The sequence below is a fragment of the Trachypithecus francoisi genome, unplaced genomic scaffold (genome assembly GCF_009764315.1).
Source record: "Trachypithecus francoisi isolate TF-2019V2 unplaced genomic scaffold, Tfra_2.0 Lachesis_group8, whole genome shotgun sequence".
Taxonomy (NCBI): Eukaryota; Metazoa; Chordata; class Mammalia; order Primates; family Cercopithecidae; genus Trachypithecus; species Trachypithecus francoisi.
The window spans coordinates 63,060,372-63,081,386 of record NW_022681473.1 but is presented as its reverse complement, the minus strand read 5'-3'; the positions used below and the strand labels follow the sequence as shown (position 1 = coordinate 63,081,386).

The window sequence follows — 21,015 nt, the reverse complement described above, 5'->3', positions numbered from 1 at the left end:
CTGCCAGGAAGCCAGTCTGCTATTTATCAAATATTATAAGCTGGGACACACTAATCTGGAGAGGGAGAGGAGGGGAGGGGTCCTGTACCACACTGCCTGGGGTGCTCCAGGTGTTTGCCCCAGCCCCAGACAGCCAGTGGGAAGTGACGGATGGCCTGCGATTAGCACTCCCCACCTCCATCCAGCCCTTTCACTTGCTCCCGGAGGCCTGGCCCTCTAGACCAGCTGCTCGGCCCGATGGGGCCCTGGGTGGGAGGCAAGGGGAGGTCAGGCCAGGGCACGGGCCATCCTGATGCCCCTGGAGAGGGCAGGCGGGTGAGGCCCAACGTGGTTATTTATTGGAGTGTAATGGTTTGTGGCCATGGAGGTGAAATCGATCAGTAGTAGAAGTCAGGTTCTATCAATTATTACAGCAATTAGTCAAGTCAGAGCGAGGGTGAAGGGCTGGGGTCCTAATATTAGATGGACGCTATCCACGGTACCCCCGCCTCAGCCTTCCTAAAGTGGGGGCAGACATGCTGCCCTGAGGCTCCAGAACCTTGGGGAGCCTTCCCCATGAGTGGTCAGGTGGAGCCTGACCTGAGAGCCTCCTGGGCTGGAGACAGGTGCAGTACTGCTTTAAAAGGAGCCCCTGTACTGGCTGGCCCAGGTGCAGAGATGTCCTACCTGTCCCCATCCCATCCTTTATGAGAAGTGACACGACTCCTACTAGAAATTACTCAGTGGCCAATGTTTATGGCACACATTTTTCATTCTGTAAGCAAATATAGATCACTGACAGCACTTGTTTGAAGAGGCTAATCTCACTCTCTGTTCATTCTTCCACTGTCTTCCTCTGTCACCTTCTCTCCTCTTCCCCCTCCTCTTCTCTCTGCCATTTCTTTCCTCCTAACCATTTTTCTACTCTTCTCTTTGTCATTCTTCCCCTTCCAGAGGTCTCTCCCTAACCCTCCCTTCCACTGCAGCTCATGTCTAGTGACAAAGCTCCCCTTGAGGCTAAGAAAGGAGAGACCTTTCCACTGCTTCTTTGCAGCTCCCTTTCTGCCTCCACTGTGGTTTAGCTCTGGGGGGAGGGGAGGATGCTCTCTGCCACTGGCCCCTCAGCCCTTGCAGAGCCCCTCAGTGTTGAGTGCCAGAGAAAGCAGCTCAGCGGGGCTGGGCCAGGAAGGCTGGGCTAGGCGAACAAGTCCCTGAGCACTTTGTTCCTTCCTGAGCCCCACAGTGCTGCAGTGCTGCCTGTCCCTCCTTCAGCACACTGATGACACTCAGCCTGTGATCTCTTGTCCCCATGAGCTCCTGGAGAGGTGGAATTGTGCTGGACTTGAACTCTAGGTAGCACCTAATAATCTTAAAGACAGGAAGTCTTTAAGGTTATTAAAGGGTCTGCAAAAGAGACAGAAGAAATGGTCACAAGAGTGGAAAGAAAACTTGAAAAGTGGTTTTATAGAACTCACAGGGGAGAGTGTTCAAGGTATCAGTTGCTATACTGAAGTGAAATATAAAGTCGTGAAATATAAAGAAGGAAACTGTTCATTGGCTCTGCCAGTCCTTCATTATCCTGCACACAGAAGCTTGCAGATAGAAAGTGCCCAGTAAGTGCCAACAAAATTGAAAGAAAGGATGAGGCTCTGACTGAGCTTCTGAGGACTTGCCCAGTAGTTAGGAAGACCACAGGCACACTCCTTCCTAGGGAGGTTGCACTTTGTCCTGAAAGCAAAGGCCAGCTGAAGGCTTTTTCGTCAGGGGTATATTGTGGTCACCCTCGTGAGAGTAGAGAATTGGAGTTAGGAAAACCTGGGGGTGGTTTTTACTCCTAGTTCAAGCAAGTAAAGCTAGCTTTGTGGCCTTGGGCTAGTTATTTCACTTTTCTGAGCCTGTAGCTTGGGGATTTTAATTCCTATCCCTCAGGGTAGTTGTGAGGATTAACTGATAAAATATATAGAAAGTACCGAGCACAGTGCCTGGCACAGAGTAATTGCTCAATAAATAGCAGTGTTACTATTATTACATCATGACTCCAATGGTCTGCCCAGGAGACATGAAAACGTACATCTACACAAAGACTCGTGTGTGAATGTTCATGGCACTGTTTATATCATAGCCAAAAAGGGGCAATAGCTTAAATGTCCATCATCACCTGATAGATAAACAAAATGCAGTATATCCACAGAATGGAGTATTATTCAGCCATGCTAACACATGGATGAACCTTGAAAACATTCTGGTAAGCTTGAAGAAGTCAGACACAAAAGGCCACATATTATACAACTCCATTCATAGGAAGTATCCAGCATAGGCAAATCCATAGACAGAAAGTAAACTAATGTTTGCCGGGGCTGGGGGTAGGGGGACTGTCTGATAATAGATAAGGGATTTCTTTTGGAGGAGGGTGAAAATGTTCTGGAATGGTATATTTTAAACCACTGAATTATATACCTCTTTTCCTTTCCTTTTTCCTTTCCTTTCCATTTTTTAGACAAGTCTGTTGCCCAGGCTGGAGTGCAGCGGCATGATCCCAGGTCACTGCAACCTCTGCCTCCTGGGTTCATGCAGTTCTCGTGCTTCAGCCTTCCAAGTAGCTGGGATTACCAGCATGTGCCCCCATGCCCGGCTAATTTTTTTTTTTTTTTTTTTTTTTAGTAGAGATGGGGTTTCACCATGTTGGCCAGGCTAGTCTCGAACTCCTGGCCTGAAGTGATCTGCCCATCTCGGCCTCCCGAAGTGCTGGGATTACAGGCGTGAACCACTGTGCCCGGCCTTGAATTGTATACTTTGGAAGGTTTAATTTTATGGTATGTGAATTGTATCTTAATAAAAAACAATGTATTTGTCAATATTCTGCACTAAATTCCTGTTAGAAGATAATACTGTGTAAAAAAAATTAGTTTTTTCTTATTGATAATAAAAGTTTACTTCACCTGGATTGTATTTCCTATGGCCTGCCCCTTCCCCCTCCACCTCCCACATCTCTATAGAGCTTTATCCACTTCCTCTGCCACTCAGGCAGACAGCCACATGTAAATGCTTAATAAATTGTTACTGTTGTTCATAAGTTGATAGGGTCTTTTAAGAAGTAGAGACTGTGGCTGGGCATGGTGGCTTACACCTATAATCCCAGCACTTTGGGAGGCCAAAGTGGAAGGATCACCTGAGGTCAGGGATTTGAGACCAGCCTGGCCAACATGGTGAAACCTCCATCTCTACTAAAAATACAAAAATTAGCCAGGCATCGTGGCACATGCCTGTGATCAGGAGGCTGAGGTGGAGAATTGCTTGATCTCAGGAGGTGGAGGTTGCAGTGAGCAGAGATCGCGCCACTGCACTCCAGCTTGGGCAATAGAGTGAGACCCTGTCTCAAAAAAAATAAAAATAAAAAATAAGAAAAGAAGAAGTAGAGACTTGTGGCTGGGTACGGTGGCCCCACGCCTGTAATCCCAGCACTTTGGGAGGCCAAGGCAGGAGGATTGCTTGAGCCCAGGAATTCAAGACTAGCCTGGGCAACATAGTGAGATCTTGTCTCCTAAACATTTGTTTTTGTTATTGTTTTTTTTGAGACGGAGTCTCGCTCTGTCACCCAGGCTGGAGCGCAGTGGTGCAATCTCCGCTCACTGCAAGTTCCGCCTACCGGGTTCATGCCATTCTCCTGCCTCAGCCTCTCGAGTAGCTGGGACTACAGGCACCCACCACCACGCCTGGCTAATTTTTTGGAGAGACAGGGTTTCACCGTGTTAGCCAGGATGGTCTCAATCTCCTGACCTTGTGATCTGCCTGCCTCGGCCTCCCAAAGTGCTGGGATTATAGGCGTGAGCCACTGCACCCACCCAAAAAAATTTTTTTTAATTAAAAAAACTTTTTAAGTAGAATAGGAATACTTCTGTATCATGATATAAATGTTTTCACATACTGGATTGAGAAACACTGGTTTTTACTGTCCATCAACAGTGGTTGGACACCCACCCTGAGCCATACCCTGTGCTAATTGGTTTCCCAGCCAGCCCATTATATCCTTTGGCAGGGAATGAGTCTTAACCTTCTTTTATTCAGAGAGTACTTCCTGAGCAAGAGAGAAGCTCGAAAAATACTAGATAATTATTACCTTAATATTCTGTGTAACACACATTTATTGAGCATCTGCTGTGTACAAAGCAGTTTTCTAATTATGTTTCTGTCTTCCTGCCTTGAGAGGAGTGCCTTTAGGGCAGGGCCAGATCTGATTCTTCTGCATCCTCAGGCCCCATTCATTCAGGGTCTGCCGACTTGAATAGAATGGATGGTTTTTGAAGAAGAGAGTGAGGTGCTTAGACGTGGGCTTTGGGAAGGCTGTGACAGCACAGAGAGTCAGAGTGACCTTTCCTCCATAACTGCCAAGGCTGGCACCAAGTAGACACTTTATACAGGCTTGTCAGCTGCCGGTACTTAGAGACAAGGTAGATACATGGCCCCAAGCTAACCCCTTCTTTTTGTCATACTCAAAGTCTTTGTCCTTAAGTCACAGGAACTAATGATTGGAGGAAATGCCCAGCCACACACACTCAACCACCAACAGCTAGAGTGGCATAGACAGGTTGCTGGTGGTGCCCATGCTTTTCCAGAGGTCTCAGCTGACTCAGACAGATAGGAAATGCCCAGAGGTAAGAGCACATAAAAGGAGAGCAGCAGAAAACAGAAAGAAGGGGAACCATTTAATTGTTATTTGGGATATTCTCTGCTTTAGAAAGGAACCCTTTATATGTCTTCATGAATGAATGTTTATCTGTATGCTGATAGGGGCAGCTTCCTATTCTTGAGGAGACTGGGGGCTGGATTTGTATTTAAACAGATGATAATCACCTAAGGAGAAGTGGCCTTTGGTGTAAAGCCTGACATAATTTAATGAGTGAAGGATTAAATGATGCATGGAGTGTCCACAGGCCTCCTCCCTTCCCTGAGACTTACCTTGGCTTCAGGTGGGCAGATCACAAGGTCAGGAGATTGAGACCATCCTGGCTAACACGGTGAAACCCCATCTCTCCAAAAAATTAGCCGGGCGTGGTGGTGGGTGCCTGTACTCCCAGCAACTTGGGAGGCTGAGGCAGGAGAATGGCGTGAACCCGGAAAACATGGACATTTTAATGAATACATGTATGAAATTGTGTGTTTACATGTATTTGTGCTGGGGTATATTAACCTGTGTAGTTGTTTGGCATACTGTGTTAGCATGTTCAGCTGTGTGTATTTGTGTATGTACAACGCATCTGCGTGTATGGAGTATGTTATGGAACATGTGTGCATGCACATGTAGGAGCCCCAGTCCCATGTTTTTCCACCATTTGTAGGTGTCCATGGACATTCTCAACATAGAAATCAGAGCCCTAAGCCACCTCCAAGGGAAGGCTGAGGTTCCACTGATCATTCATAGAGCCTCTGACTTTTTATCCTTCTCTTGCCAGGAGCCAACCCCCTGCAGAGGAATGAAATGGGACACACGCCCTTGGATTATGCCCGAGAAGGGGAAGTGATGAAGCTTCTGAGGACTTCTGAAACCAAGGTAAGTCTCAGAGAAGGGAGGAGGCCTGTGGACACTCCATGCATCATTTAATCCTTCACTCATTAAATTATGTCAGGCTTTACACCAAAGGCCACTTCTCCTTAGGTGATTATTATCTGTTTAAATACAAATCCAGCCTCCAGTCTCATCAAGAATAGGAAGTTGCGCCTATCATGACCAGGATGTGGCCTTGGCCACTTCTAGCTGCTGAGCATTACCTTTAAATTTGGTTTATGAAGTGATGGGTCTCCCAGGTCCTTTTCAGAGGAGGGAGTGCTAACCAGACAAAATCTTTAGCCCAAGCAAAGATTTTAGTCGTATTTTTCCTAGGCCTCATATATTCTACAGCCTCATCAAACCATCTTTTCCCAGCATCACTCTTTCTAGAACTATTCCTTCACCCCTCCCCTCCCCTCCACGCAAACTCCAGAAAGCCTAGTATAGAATCTGAGCCAAAAAATCCTCCATTCTAATTCTGTCTTCCCAACCAAACTTTTGAACTCCCTGAAAACAGGGCTAAGTAACTCAGGAACTACTGGACAGAACTAGAACTAGAATCACAAAATCTCAGAGCTGGCAGGAACTTTAGAAATCATGTCCAGTGATGGGAAATCTTACAAAAGCATAAGCCAATAAATCAGAGGAAAATTGAGTTGTTCAAGTAGAAGGAGAGAGACGGACTAGAGCACTGCCCACGTGGCCTGCCCTTCCCTCCTGGGGAAGCCTCTGAGGGGACTCTGCTGTTGCCACAAGTTTCAATCTCTGAAACCTAAATCAGCTGACTTATTTTACTCCTGGAGAAACTGGAGCCCAGGGCTGTGATGTGGCTTGCCTTTGGTCCCAGAGTGAGTTAGCATCAAAACTGAACATGATAGGCTTGACTACAGGTCATGTGGTAGGTTCGGTGACAGGACAGGGACTGCAAAGACCAGGTTTTTTACTTTTAGTCTTGTGCCCTTTCCAACATCAAGGAGTCTGGTATCCACAAATTGGCTGAAGTACCTTGAGATGATTCAGTGTGGCAGGTCCCACCTAGTGGCAAATATTCTCTGTCTTAAGTCTAAGCACTTAGCTTCCTGGAATGAGACTGAAGAGATGTGGGTTCTGATCCTAGCTTCACCACTCACTGCCCATGTGAGCTTGGGCTAGCACTTCCCCTCATTAAAGCTCAGTCTTCTGTGATATGAAAACATTGTACTAAATGGTTTCTAAGGTTCTAGGCAACGTATGATTGTATATGGATCAGTCAGGATAAGCTAGATTATGCTATTGTAACAACCCCAAATTTCAGTGGTTTAAAACGAAACAAAATAAGATTTATTTTTGCCTTATGTTATATGTTCCTTGTGGTTGTGGATGAGGGCAGGCTCTATTCATCCTAGGCACCTAGAGATCCCAGCAGGCAGAGCAGCCACCCACTGGAATGTTGCTGGTTGCTTGCCAGAGGGAAAAGGATGCTCTGAAGGGTCTTACATCCACAGTTAAATGCTCAGCCTAGAAGGAGGATCCTTTCCTTCCACTCACTATTCATTGGCCAGAACTAATCCCATGTTTCAAACCAATCATAAGGGGGCCAAGAAGAGTAATCCTACCATGTGCCTAGAATGGGAGAGCTGGAAATATTTGATAATCAACATCAACCATACAGAGTTTGCCTCCCTGATAATTTTAGTAACTGTCTTGCAGTAGTTTCTCCTGGAGAAAGGAAGGAATTAGGAAGGGTGACTAGCTTTTCACAACCCATCCCCAGGGGCCCTTGTGACCAGAAAGAACTACTAAATTTCAGAGGGCAAGTGCTTCTCTCCTTTTGTTCAGATTTTTCTATCCTAGGAGCAGGTCGGGAGGTTGGGTCATTTTGCTATCGTAGGAGCAGATCGGGAGGTTGGGTCAACTTCCCCAAGTGCCTTAAGGAAATCCCTCAGCACTGTTGCGCCTAACCTTAGGGACTGCACTCTCATCCTCAGCTCCCCTTTCAAGCCCAGTACCTTTCCCCTGAGAGACCAGCCCTGGACTTGGCCAAGAGTACCTGTGGCTTTTGAACTTATGTGACAGAGCAGGCAGTGATCTGGCCACTGAAGCAAGAGAACAGGCCCCCTTAGTGCCAGTGCTGGTGGAGGGTTAGGCCCACTGAAGGACCCTTCACAAAATTTAGCTGCCCAAGGGAAGTGGCTTGATGTTGGCCACATTGTTACAGGGCTAATGTCCAGAGTGAACAAATGGCGGCTGCAATCCCCTGTGCCAGTCAGACCCTTCTGGAGCATGGAGGGCAATTATAGACACCATATTCGAAGTAGACATTGATCTCTTAGAATCTGTGCAGAGAAGGGCAGTAGGGTGGCAAGAGGAACTGTGCCATGAGAGAAAGCTGATGGTAATAGGGCATCTGGCCAGAAGAGGAAGAGCACAGGAACAGCTCTGGGTGAGAGGGAATGAGATTTGTTCCATGGCAGAGCCACAGTGGGTAGGCTTATTGGGCAGCAGTTTCGGGGAAGAGCCCTAACACAGCTGTCCCACCGTGGAGGCGCTGCCTCAGAGGCTAAGAAAACCACTTGGAGCCAGTCCAGGGATTCCATAGCTCTCAGCTGGAAGACCATTTCATCTGTTGTCACCTCTGTGCATTTTATCCCTTCATCCAGTCTGGACTCTCTCCATTCTGAATGTGTCCACTGAGCATCTCCACCTAATTGCTTTGCTGTCCCATCAAATTCTAGCTATGTGAAGCACCCCTCAGCCCTCACTGGATGTCAGCAGCATTGGCTTTCTCTCAGTTGGTTCAGCATCTACTTGGTCACCCATTCATTCTGTTCTGCATTTTTCCTCCAAACTGCAAAAAGCTTCCTCTTCAAAATTGTGAGGCAGGCTTTTGTGGGAAGAACACCATTTTAGACCTGGTTTCTTCTCCCTCTGCCAGTAAGTAAGAAGCAACTGCCTCTGAGTTCAGGCCCTTCATCTGTAACATAATGACTCAGGCCTGGAGGCTGCTGAAGCTCCAGCCTGGGCTGCATCTCCTGGCTGTTTGTCTAGACATGGGTTGCTGTCACTCTGATCTGATCTTATCTGGTTCCCCTTCTGTCTGCTCACAATCCCCCTGCCACCCAGCTCAGCCTCCTCCACCTCCACCTGCCACTCTGTAGTCAAATTATGCTCATAGAAAACTTGTGTTAAAGTCATATGTCCCATTATAGAAGTTTTAGAGATACAGAAAAGTAAAATAAAGAGAAATAATATAGTACATATTTATGAATGACATCTATGTGCCAGACTCTGGGCTAGATGGGAAGAAGACTGATGAGTAAAACACTCAAGGAGCTACAGTGAGTAAAACACTGAAGGAGCTACAGTCTGATAGGGAGACAGGCAAGTAAACCATGACACCACTGAGTCATCAGTGGTATAACTTATCAAGGAAGACCTCCTGGAAGAGATGACAACTGAGCTGAATTTAATTCAAAGACTGTAACCCTCCTACCAAGACATAACCACTATTAATATTTTTAATTAATTATGACAATAATAGATACTGTTTTTATCAAATGCATCTAGGTACTGTGCCAGGTGCTCAAACATATATTTTTTCTAATCCCGTAGCAAATCTGTGAAGTAGTTCTTGTTACCCCTGTTTCACAGATGGGAAAACTGAAGCCGCAGGAAAGCAAGCAGATGATTTACAGAAAACCAAGTTGTTATAAGTGACTATTAGGAATTGAACAATAGGTTTCCTCTTATGATATGGTATTAGCCTTCTCTGGATCATATCTATGTATAGTTATATAGATGGCCTTTTTAAAAAAAATGTGGTTGACAGTCCACCATATATACCAGGAGTTCTCAAACTGGCAGCCACATTTTATGTAGCCACCCAGAGTTTTCCAAAAATGTGATTGTAATGCCTTGGAGATTGGGAGTGTGCACTGTCCAGCCACAGGGCCCCCCATTCCCTCTTATATTATGTCCTTGATTATCAGACACTTTTGTTTCCTACTTGGCCCGAAGGAGTTACGATCCTATTCTATATTTGGAATTTGCTTTTTATTCACTTAATATTATCGGTGATTTTTCCATTTAAAATTATCCATAAGCCTAATTTTTTATTTAATTCTGCCCTTTAAAATGCGTCATTTACCCTAGAATCTCTGTCACCTTAAGTGGTCTGAATGATGTGTGCCTCACTGTTGGCTTCCTCAGTTCTTTCAGCATTCTCTGCGCCGAAGCCTCCTTAGACCCCCTTGAGAATATCCAGAGGTGATGAGGCCCAGCCCCATCCCTGAGTTTGCCATCTGGCTGGGGGAGAGGCAGGCACTCTTAGCTCTGGTACCTGCAGACTGATTTGTCTTAGGAGGGTTTGCAGAGTTGGTAGAGTTTCCAAGAAAGCGTGGATCACCTCCTGGCAGAGAGAGCAGGGCAAGCTTCAAAGAGGAGGTAGCCTGTAATCTCACTTTGAAGGATTTTCATAGATGGAGAGTTTAATACTTAAAGCCAGGACCATTTTCATGTCTTAACTAAGAGACGAAGGAGAGGTAGAAATACATCTCTGTTGTCATGATAGCAGATAAAACAAAAATATGTGGAGCTATGCCATGATGAATATTCAGCTGAGGGGAACGTGCTTGTGCCAGCCTGCATCTCCACTCCCAATCCTCACTGCACTGAGACTCACGAGGAATTTATTACTCATTTTAATCACACCCAAAGAATGCATTGGCAGGAATATTAGGCAGATAGGCCTATCCTATATATTTTATTTGCATATCCCAGTGACAGCATCACAAGCACATTTCCTATCTCTATATTTTTTCATTTGCTTCAGGGGCAGCTGGGGATGTGATGCTCCCCTGGGCCCGCATTCCAGGCAGAGAGCCTGGGTGCTCCTCTCAGAGCTGAGTGCAGCCCTGCAGGAGGGGAGAGGAGGAGCACACAGGAGGGTAGGAGGATTATGTTCTTCCTCCCCTCAGCCTTGCTCAACCCATTCTGTGCTTTGCCTCTCATTACAGGTGCCAGCTTGCCATGTGCCTGGCTCTGTACTTGGCCCTGTGGCTTACTATGGGATGAGCCAGACAGTGCTAAGTGCTTTTTAGGAACCAACTTTCTCTTTCTCTTTTTTTTAACTTTTATTTATTTTTATTTTTTTCTTTTTTGAGACGGAGTCCTGCTGTGTCGCCCAGGCTCGAGTGCAGTGGCACGGTCTCAGCTCACTGCAACCTCTACCTTCCAGGTTCAAGCGATTCTCCTGCCTCAGCCTCCCCAGTAGCTGGGATTATAGGGGGCCACACCACAACCGGCTAATTTTTGTATTTTTAGTAGAGACAAGGTTTCACCATGTTGGCCAGGCTGGTCTCAAACTCTTGGCCTCAAGTGATCTCCCCGCCTTGGCCTCCCAAAGTGCTGGGATTATAGGCATGAGCCACCATGCCTGGCCTTCTTTTTAACTTTTAAAAGCTTTTTATTGAAATATACTTGTATAAGATACACATATCAGGAATGTACAGCTCACTGTATTTTCACAAACAAGACATACCTTATCGAGAAATAGACTGTTAGAAATACCCCAAAAGCCTGCCTCAGACTCCCTTCCTGACTCATCCCCCAAGGGTAGGCATTATCCTGATATTTTTAACTTTTATTTTTGCGTAATTTTAGAGATAGTACAATTAATTCCTATACATCCTTCACTTAGATTCCCAACTGTTAACATCTTATCATACTTGCTTTATTTTTATGTACATAACTAATACATATAAGGATATATGTATAATTTTTTTCTGAATGATTTAAGTTTACACATGATGTCCCTTTACCCCTAAATATTTGTATGCATCTCCCAAAAAAAGAGGACATTTTCTTATAGAACCTCAGTATAATCATCAAAATCAGGGCATTAATATTGATTAATACTAATCTACAGATGTTATTCCGATCTCACAAGTTGTCCTAATAATTCTCTTTACAAGAAAAGACGGTTTCAAAATCCAAGTTGCATTCGGTTGTCATGTCTCTTTAACCTTCTTTAATCTGGAATGATCCAAACGTTATTATGTGGAAATCAAAAGGAAAAATAAAACATAATAATCTGGAATGGTTCCTCAGTCTTTCCTTGACTTTTATGACCTTGACTTTTTTTTTTTTTTTTTTTTTTTTTTTTTTTGAGATGGAGTCTCGCCCTGTCACCAAGCTGGAGTGCGGTGGTGTGATCTCAGTTCACTGCGACGTCCTCCTCCTGGGTTCAAGAAATTCTCCCGCCTCAGCCTCCAGAGTAGCTGGGACTACAGGCGCCCACTACCATGCCTAGCTAATTTTTGTATTTTTAGTTAAGACGAGGTTTCACTATGTTGGCCAGAATGGTCTTGATCTCTTGACCTCGTGATCTGCACACCTCGGTCTCCCAAAGTGCTGGGATTGCTGGTGTGAGCCACTGCGCCCGGCTGACCTTGACATTTTAACAAGTGCAGGTTTGTTATTTTGTAGAATGTCCCTCAATTTGGGTTTATCTGCTGTTTCATTGTGATTAAACTCAAGATTATGCATTTCTGGCAAGAACACCCTGTGGGGTTTATTTTCAATAAATGTATCAAGTTGCCCTTTACTAGAAGCATTAATACTTCTAACAGATAGAAAATTTCTGTTTTAAGTCTCATCTTCCTAAACAGATTGAACTCCCTAAAGGCAAGTCCTTCCTTATCTCCAGGTGGATGGTGCAGGCTTTGGAATCAGACTGCAAGGGTTAGTGTTCTGTCTCTACACTTGCTGCCAAGTGGAACCTTGCTTGAATTTACTTCATCTCTGTATAATGGGGATGATGATACTATCAACTTAATAGGGCTACGAGGATTAAAACAGCCAGTCCCAAATCAGTGAATGCTAAAATTAATGAGTTGAAGTTTGAGGAGTAACAGGATATTTACACAGTGTCAAAGTCTCTCCCCACAAGATACTTTTTAATTACAAAGGGAAAAATAACAGTGAAGAAACCTGGCAGCCACCACCTTAACCTAGTGATTGAAGTTAAGACTACCAGTTATGAGATAAATCAACATCACATCCCTTTCATATGATGCCTGTAGTAGCCTGTACTTGTAGAGCCCTTACCAAGCTCCTCCCATCCTTCTTTCTCCTCTCCTTCAAATAGAATATATACATATCAAGTATTTTTCTTCTCTAGTTTACTCCACTGGCTAGCCTTTCACAAGGCTGGGCACATAGCTCATGTCTTTAAAAGTCAGTCATTGCTGGGCATGGTGGCTCACACCTGTAATCCCAACACTTTGGGAGGCCAAGATGGGTGGATCACCTGAGGTCAGGAGTTCCACCTGAGATGAGCACAAACTCATTTTCTCACTTTAGCCACTCTTCACCCTTTGTAACCTTCTCTCATCAGTCTTGTCTCTGATCCACCTAGCTATTTGCAGAGGAGCGACATGATCAGATTTACATGTTTAAAATATTGGCTTTAGCAGCAAAAGGAGGATGGACTGGAAGAGAGGAGAGTGGAATCTGGGATGCCGACCTAGTGATTACCAAGTGTGACAGGGCTGACACTTGCTTTGTGTTCAGCCTTCCTCTACAGGGATGTGTACTTTGTGGACTTGTTTAAGAGACTTTCAGATTCCTTGGGTGCCTCTCTCATCTCCCAGTCTTGTGTTCCCATGTGCTCTGCATCCCCTAGACTTCTTTGCTGGCACTCCTGGGCTCCTGTTTTATCATTCCCCTCCTCCAGGCTTTCTCCATCATCATCCCTGCCCCGACCATCTCATCTGTTATCCCCTCATTCCCTTTGTTGACCTCCCTTCCCAGGCCTCTATGTCATACCATTTCAGGGCATGGTAGAAGCCCCGACTATGATGTGAGTTACCATCTGAGTCAGGGACTCAGGAGCATGGAGTACCTGAGTTTATTTATGAGTAGCAGGTAGACTGTATAGACCTGACCTCCCCTTGAGAGACAAACAGCAGCTTGGCCTCTCTTCTCTTCCCCCTCCATACCTACCTTCCCATTCTTGCCCAGGGTTTTGTTCTGCCTACCCCCACCCCTACCACAGCTGCCCCCTCAGTGAACACACTGCCAGGTTCACTGTCACACCTCTGCCCTGAGGGATGCCCAACTGTTGGGACGCCTGCCATATCCTTTCTGTAACCCTCCCCCGCAGAGCCACTCAGCGCAGCCACCTACCTCTAAACAGAGAGAGCCCAGCTAGGCTTCGCCTCGGTCTCCCAGCCCTTTCCTGTAAATGCACTCACAGCCAGGAGGGGTGCCATATTAAATTAAGACTGATGGAAACCAGTGACTGCGATTATCCAGCCAAGATGCAGCATGGGAAGCTGGTCGCTGATGGCTCCAGGTGAGGGCTTCTGAAGCTAATTGTGTGTGGCTTTTATTAAGAAGATGCTCAGTCTCCCACTCCTGCTCTCCTGGGTGGCTCCTTTACAGTACCTCTCTCAGCTCAGTGCCTTCTGCTTCTGCAGGCTGAATTCCTGCCTTCTCTTCTCCTCTAGTGGGTCCCTATCAGAGCAGAGCCTTGAACTCGGTTTTGTAGCCTTCCTCCCCATCTCCCCAAAGACAGGAACAATAGTAGCCTGTATTTATAGAGCCCTTACCAAGCTCCTCCCATCCTTCTTTCTCCTCTCCTTCAAATAGAATATATACATATCAAATATTTTTCCTTCTCTAGTTTACTCCACTGGCTAACCTTTCATAAGGCTGGGCACATGGCTCAGGTCTTTAAAAGTCAATCATTGCTGGGTGTGGTGGCTCACACCTGTAATCCCAGCACTTTGGGAGGCCAAGACGGGTGGATCACCTGAGGTCAGGAGTGCAAGACCAGCCTGGCCAACATGGGGAAACCCAATCTCTACTAAAAATATAAAAACTAGCTGGACGTGGTGGCAGGCGCCTGTAATCCCAGCTACTTGGGAGGCTGAGGCAGGAGAATTGCTTGAACCTGGGAGACGGAGGTTGCAGTGAGCCAACACAGTGCCACTGTACTCCAGCCTTGGCGACAGAGTGAGACTCTGTCTCAAAATATATATATATATATGAAAAGTCAATCCTTCATTTCATATGTTTTTTAGCACAAACTCTATGTTAAGCATTGGTAAAAGAACATGAAGCAGTAATCTTCTGCCTGCCTGGCTTAATCTCAGTGTCCTTTACATTTTTATCAAGAAGTCTGATCCATTTTCTGAGGTTTTTCTGAATTGGCATAGATATTTGGGACTCCAGGCTGGGGAGAATCAGAATGTGCTGAGATTTAGGCCATGGTTTGAATCTTTCCCAAGACCATCTAGAAACCTCCTGGAAAACTAACCAGTTCACGGTATTACTTTCCCCACCCCACCTGTCACCTCCATAGAAGTTAAGAGTCCTTTCCTTTGCCCAAGAAATAAACAGGAATACCAAACAACCTAAAACCGTGACACTGAAGAAGAGTTACAGGGAGTAGAAGTGTTTCCCCAGAGAAGACTTAGGGAGGCCACACTGGTCATACCCAAATCAACAAAGTGGAAAGAAAAGTTATGTTAGACTTTGCCTATGGCAAAGGGAAAAGATACGTTCTGTGAGGCCCCACAGACCAATGGGTGGAAAGTACCCAGAGGTGGAATTCTCTATCATGTAAGGAAAGCTGACAGCAAAGATGAGCTGCCTCAGTCAGTGGAGGCACCTCTAGAGCCGGGTGAGTGTTGAGACTGCACACTGCAGACCTAGGGTTCCTAGAGATGGAGTCTTGAGAGCTGCCTCTGGGGCAGTGGTAGCAACCAAGTGGACTTGGCTCCTGGCTTCTGCTTGAGCCAGAGTAACTCTTCCTTTCATCTGTGGAATTCCACCTACAATTAAATTAGTTAAAGGATTGCAGTGCCAAAAGCAAAAAAGTCACTAGATTAGATAGTCTGTTATCAAAATGCAGTGAAGGAGAAGAGGAGTCACATTTATCAAAGGCTTAATAAGGGTTAGGTAGAAGGTAGCCATTTTGGTCACTCAGACTACCTCTTAATGCTATGTGCCAGAGACTCTGCTAAGAACTTATATATTAATGCATTATCTCATTTAATCCTCACCTTGTGGCATTCCACAAGGATCCTGCAAGCTAAAACTATCAATACTATCCTGTGTTTTAATGAGGAAAACTAAGATTCTGAGAGCTTAACTTCCTCAAGGTCAGCTAGCTAGGAAGTAGATGAAGTTGAGCGGTGAACTCAGGTCTGTCTGGAGCAAAGCGTGCTTTTCTGCACAACTTGCCTCACTGTGAGCCAAAAGAAGAGCCAAACCTCAGATGGAGACAGCTGAAATAATTAAAGCAGACGCTGTGTGTGAGGTGCTGAGTACAGTACCTGGCATACAGCAGCCATTCCACAAACGGTAGTCACCTTTATTCAGTTAGCAACACAAATTGACGCCTGCTATGAGCCAGGCCCTTTGCTAGGCGCTGGAACTATAGAGCTGAATAAACATGGTCTTGTAACCAGTGACCTCATGATCCAGGAAGGAGAGACAAACAGGAAGTTATTTAAGTACACCAGAGGTCCCAGGGACCTACTGGAGTAGGTACAAAGCCTTACAAAAGACTCCCTAGACAGTACCACATTGGAGGTTGGTGGGAAGGGAGAAGACCTTTGTAGTGGGGTAATAGTGTCAGCGAAGGCCCAGAGGCAGGCATACTCTGGGACTCATCACTGAAGGGAAGTGAGGAAACTGACCCAACAAACCCTTGCAAGCCAGCTTCTGTCCCTTTAGGCTCCTTCCATGGTCTGCCCGACTGCAAGTCAGCACTGTCCCAGCTAGTATGTATGCATCTCACCATCAGAGCCTCCAGCCCAGTGGACCTAAGTGCTGAGTGGGGCTGGGTGGGCAGGGAGGAGGAAAAAGCAGATCTATGGCTGCAGTCGGCAGAGCCAAGTGATGTATGTGGCGCCTGAGGGAGCTGCACAGTGACACTCTGGATTCCAGCCGGCAACTGTCACTCCGCTGGGATTGGCGCCGAATTATTGCTCCGTATGAAACCCCAGGACTGATGGGAGCTTTCAGTATAGACTGATAGCAACAGCCAAAATTGGATTGTTTGCTATTTATTTTTTTTAACTTCTGTCAAGGTCACTACTGTAACAGGAAAACACTGCCCAAGCAGTAGGTATTTTTTATCCTCTCTGCCTGCAGGAGCAATCTGCAACCACAACTTTTGTGACAGGGCCTGACTTTGACAGCTGTCTTTCCAGAAAGATGTTAGTGTTACAGGCTTGGGGAAAAGGAGCCTCCTAAAGACCTGGTCATTCCTTTCCGGTTCAAGATCTGCTTCCTTCCCCTCCAGCTCCCAACCTCCACAAATACTCTACCATCAGGACCCTGCCCTCACTCCTCCCTGCCTGTTCTCCAGACAGTCCCACGGCTCCCTCCTGGCCCAGTCCTCCTCCAGCTTCTTCAAGCCTCCTGTTCCCCAGAAAGCCCCCCAACAGATGTTCCACACTTACGTGTCCTTCCTTTCTCTACTCCTGCACCACTCCATCTAGCTGTTAATTCTCTCCTCTTTGTATCTGTCATTTTTGCAAACACTCACCAGATGCTCCACTATTGCCAGGACGCATGCTAGAAATAGCAGTGAGTCAAACATAGGGCCTGTCCTTGGGGAGCTCATAATTGATTTAGGGGACAGACTTACAGACATTCACCAAACTTGTTTTCAAGTAGGTTTTTGTGTTTTTTAGTGAAAGATACAGTGCTAGAGATTCATGCTTTGCACCCTTGAGGAAGATGGTTGCGAAGTATTTTTGTGCAAGCTGTGCCTCATCTGCTGACTTTGAGCTGCCTGAGGGCAAGCCCAGGTCTCCTCTTCTGCACGGGTAACGAAGCTTAGGCTTCTCCTGCTGCCTTTTGTGAAGTGGATGAAGCTCAGGGCCAGACATGACAGACCCTCAGCATCAACTGGAACCTCCCAGGGGACAGGGCATAGTCCTGCTTCTTCCCCTGCCCCACCCTTTCATCATGGCCATGCACAAGGCTGGGCATGCAGCAATTGCTGAATAATTATGTTTAATAGAAATACAGCATCATTGAAATGGGGGGTATTCATAGCTGTCTTTTGAACATCAAAACGTTTTTCAAGAGGAAAGAGAAAGGTTATTAAGCACTTATTCCATGCCAAGCGTGATGCTAGGCCTGTTACATATATCGTCATATTAATATTTAATCCTCAATTTGCTAGTGAGAAAACTGAGGTGAAATAACTTGCTCCAGGTGATAAGCACATCTTGTCAGTGATAAAGCTGGGATTGGACCCAGGTCTTCTGTCAGACTCCAGAGCCAGGGTAATCTGCTAGCAGTATTTACTCTACCAGCAGAGTGAGCTGAGAGCCCTGAGTGGCAGCCACCTGAGTGGAAAGTAGAAAGGGCTAGACCAGCCTCCAGCGACCATGAACCAAAGCTATGAAGCAGGACTGCTGGAGACCCAGACCTGGTTTTCCCCCAGTTGGGGGATAGAATGAAGCTATGGTGCTATGGTTCCAGCAGCCCTCAACCATTTGCCCTCTCTCCGCACAGTACCAAGAGAAGCAGCGGAAGCGTGAGGCCGAGGAGCGGCGCCGCTTCCCCCTGGAACAGCGGCTGAAGGAGCACATCATTGGCCAGGAGAGCGCCATCGCCACAGTGGGTGCTGGTGAGTATGTGGGATGCCAGAAAGGACAGAGTGGTTCATGCTCTGCTGCAGTGAGGTGTACATCCTGTCATCACCAAACTGGATAGGCGCTGTTAATAATATTAAAAGTTAACATTTGTTGAGTACTATCTATATGCCAGACATTGTTATAAGTTCTGTGCGTGTCATGTGTCATTTAATCCTTATAGCAGTCCTCTGAGGTTGGTGCCGCTCAATCCCATTTTACTGATGAGGAAGCTGAGATCAAAATACCTAAATCACTTGCTCGAGGCTGCTTTCCTATGCATAGAATTTAACTCTGACCGTCCTCTAGTCCGCTACCCTCAACCCCATTTTTCAAGTGGGAGAATTGAGACCCAGAGAGGGATAGGAGCTTGTCTGTCACTAGCAATGTAGCAGCTGAGCCAGAACTTATGTCCCCATCTGCCAACCTGGAACTCTTCTATCACTTCCAGATAATTTGTCAACAGCTGGCCTAAATTTATAGAAAATATCCTGAACAACTTTTGAGTGTCTTCTCCACAACTGAAGCTCTTATTTCCATACTTTGACCCTTGGGAGCCAGACTGCCCTCTGGTGTAACCCCTAATGTAATGGCCCTCCAGCCTGTGCAGACCCCACGAGCAGATAATTAAGGTTCTGCTGAACACAGTGGCCTCATCTTTGTTCTCCAACTCGGAAGTACCACTCCTTGGGCTTGATTTCAGATAGATGAGGCAAGGGAAGAGGAACCCCAGGCCAGGCCAAGACAAAGGTGTATCCCCTAACACAGTGGTTCTCAAAGCATGGTCTCTGGACCAGCAGCATCACTATCATCTGGGAACCTGTTGGGTTTTTTTTTTTTTTTTTTGAGACGGAGTCTAGCTGTGTTGCCCAGGCTGGAGTGCAGTGGCCCGATCTCAGTTCACTGCAAGCTCTGCCTCCCGGGTTTATGCCATTCTCCTGCCTCAGCCTCCCGAGTAGCTGGGACTACAGGCGCCCGCCACCTCGCCCGGCTGGTTTTTTTTGTGTGTATTTTTTAGTAGAGACGGGGTTTCACTGTGTTAGCCAGGATGGTCTCGATCTCCTGACCTCATGATCCGCCCGTCTCGGCCTCCCAAAGTGCTGGGATTACAGGCTGGAGCCACCGCGCCCGGCCGGAACCTGTTAAAACTCAGATCTCAGGCTGATTCCACACCTGTGGAATAAAAAATTCTGGGATCTATATGTTAACAGGCACTTCAGGTGATTCTGACACTCAGCTGAAGTTTAAAATACCACTGCCCCAGGAAGGCCCTACCTGGTCGTGTGGTATGCCTGGATTGTGGGGTTGGTGCTTTTTAACCTCCATTTGTAAGGAAGTTACTGCATCCACCTTGCTGAGAAGCCCTGCAGCTGGGGATCACAATGATAACGTTCAGAGCCATGTTCAGTCCTTGTGACCAGCTCCCAGAGGCTTCTAAACCCAAGCATGAGGGAATAAGGCATCCTGGTGGTTGCAGCTGCTAGTCCAGCTGAAGCATGAAGCACTCTCTGGGTCAGAACTTATGGTAGGCAGGCAGCACCCAACACCTCAAGACCTCAAACTGAAGCAGGTCCAGGAGAGGGAGGCAGATCTAGAGGCTAGGCCAGGCCTCCCTGAGTTCTCCAAGCTAGTGTCACATGTGTGGTAGGGACTGGCTGGATGGAGCCTGGCACCCCATGGGTACCATGAGGATGGGCAGCCAGAGAAGTGCCGCAGAATGAATTGATTTGATAAATGGCCATTTATTACCCTCACGAATTGGCTGAAACCAATTTCGGTCACATCAACCCCTGGTAAGTGCTGGGATATTGATTTGTGCAAAGTAATACAGTGAATTTATCAGTGTGATCCCCAGCTGCAGGGCCTCTAGCAAGGCTGGTGCACAGTTACCACCTTACAAATGGAGGAGATAAAGCGTCAGCCCCACAGCTCAGGCCCCCATGGCCTCTCTGGTCTAGGGCCACTGGAACCAAACCAGGACAACCTGCAAGCCAGAGCCTTGGCATTGATAGTGAGGCTCTCCTTCCAGAATCCAGAGCTGCTCTCGATCCTGAGGAAGGGAGGCTGCCTGCCCTGTTGGGCAGACATCCTGGGAGCTCAGCACCTCTACGCCCCACCATGCTGCTCAGAAAAGCAACCAGCTCTCTATTCAGCACATTCAGAACCAGACTCCCTCCCCTGCCCAGCCTGCCCATCTCCTGTGTTCTGATCTGTGTAGAGACCACCATTCACTGATCTCTTAAATAGAAACTCCGATGCTTCCTTGGCCCCTCCCTTCCCCTCACCCCTTACAGCCCATGAAGGATCAAACACCTGGCCTTGCCACTCTCTTCCTAATATCACTGGCCTAACTCAGGGTGTCCGAGTCTCCCATCTGAACCAGGCAGCTCCTTCACTGGTGTCTCTGCCTCCCTTCCTTCCCCTAGAATCAGTTCTCCTCACCAGCTAGAGTAATCTTTGCAAAACACATATCTAACAGTGCCACTCCCGTTTAAAACCTTTGCATGTTCCTTGCTGCCCTAACCTGGCATGCAGGCCTGCTCCTGCTGCTCCCTGCTTTGTGCTGCATGCACCAGCCACAACAGCCTGCCTCTGCCTGCCTGCACATACTCTTGATTTCCTGCCTGCGTTTGTCTGCCACCGTCTCTGCCTGCAATCCTTCCCTTCTGGCCCTTCCCCCACCCCACCCCAGCCTATTGCTCACACACTGGCTGGTTTTTACTTAGCCTAACTCAGTTCAGGAGCAATTGACTGTAGGCTCCTTGAGGGGAGATAACATGACTTAATCATTTTCGTGCTCCCGATTCCTGACACAGCACCCTGCTCAAAGTAGATGCTTAGCGCAGCTTG

At 46.8% G+C, this 21,015-nt stretch overlaps 1 protein-coding gene across 2 annotated transcripts in view; it reads left to right on the top strand.

Annotated features, from left to right (window-relative positions):
* Positions 1-21,015, top strand: part of CLPB (caseinolytic mitochondrial matrix peptidase chaperone subunit B) — a 149,111-nt gene that overhangs the window by 106,210 nt on the left and 21,886 nt on the right. For both annotated transcript variants that reach the window (XM_033204501.1, XM_033204500.1), the window contains 2 exons: positions 5,430-5,527; positions 18,047-18,161. In XM_033204501.1, coding sequence (XP_033060392.1) covers positions 5,430-5,527; positions 18,047-18,161 — 213 coding nt within the window. The remainder of the gene's footprint in view (positions 1-5,429; positions 5,528-18,046; positions 18,162-21,015) is intronic.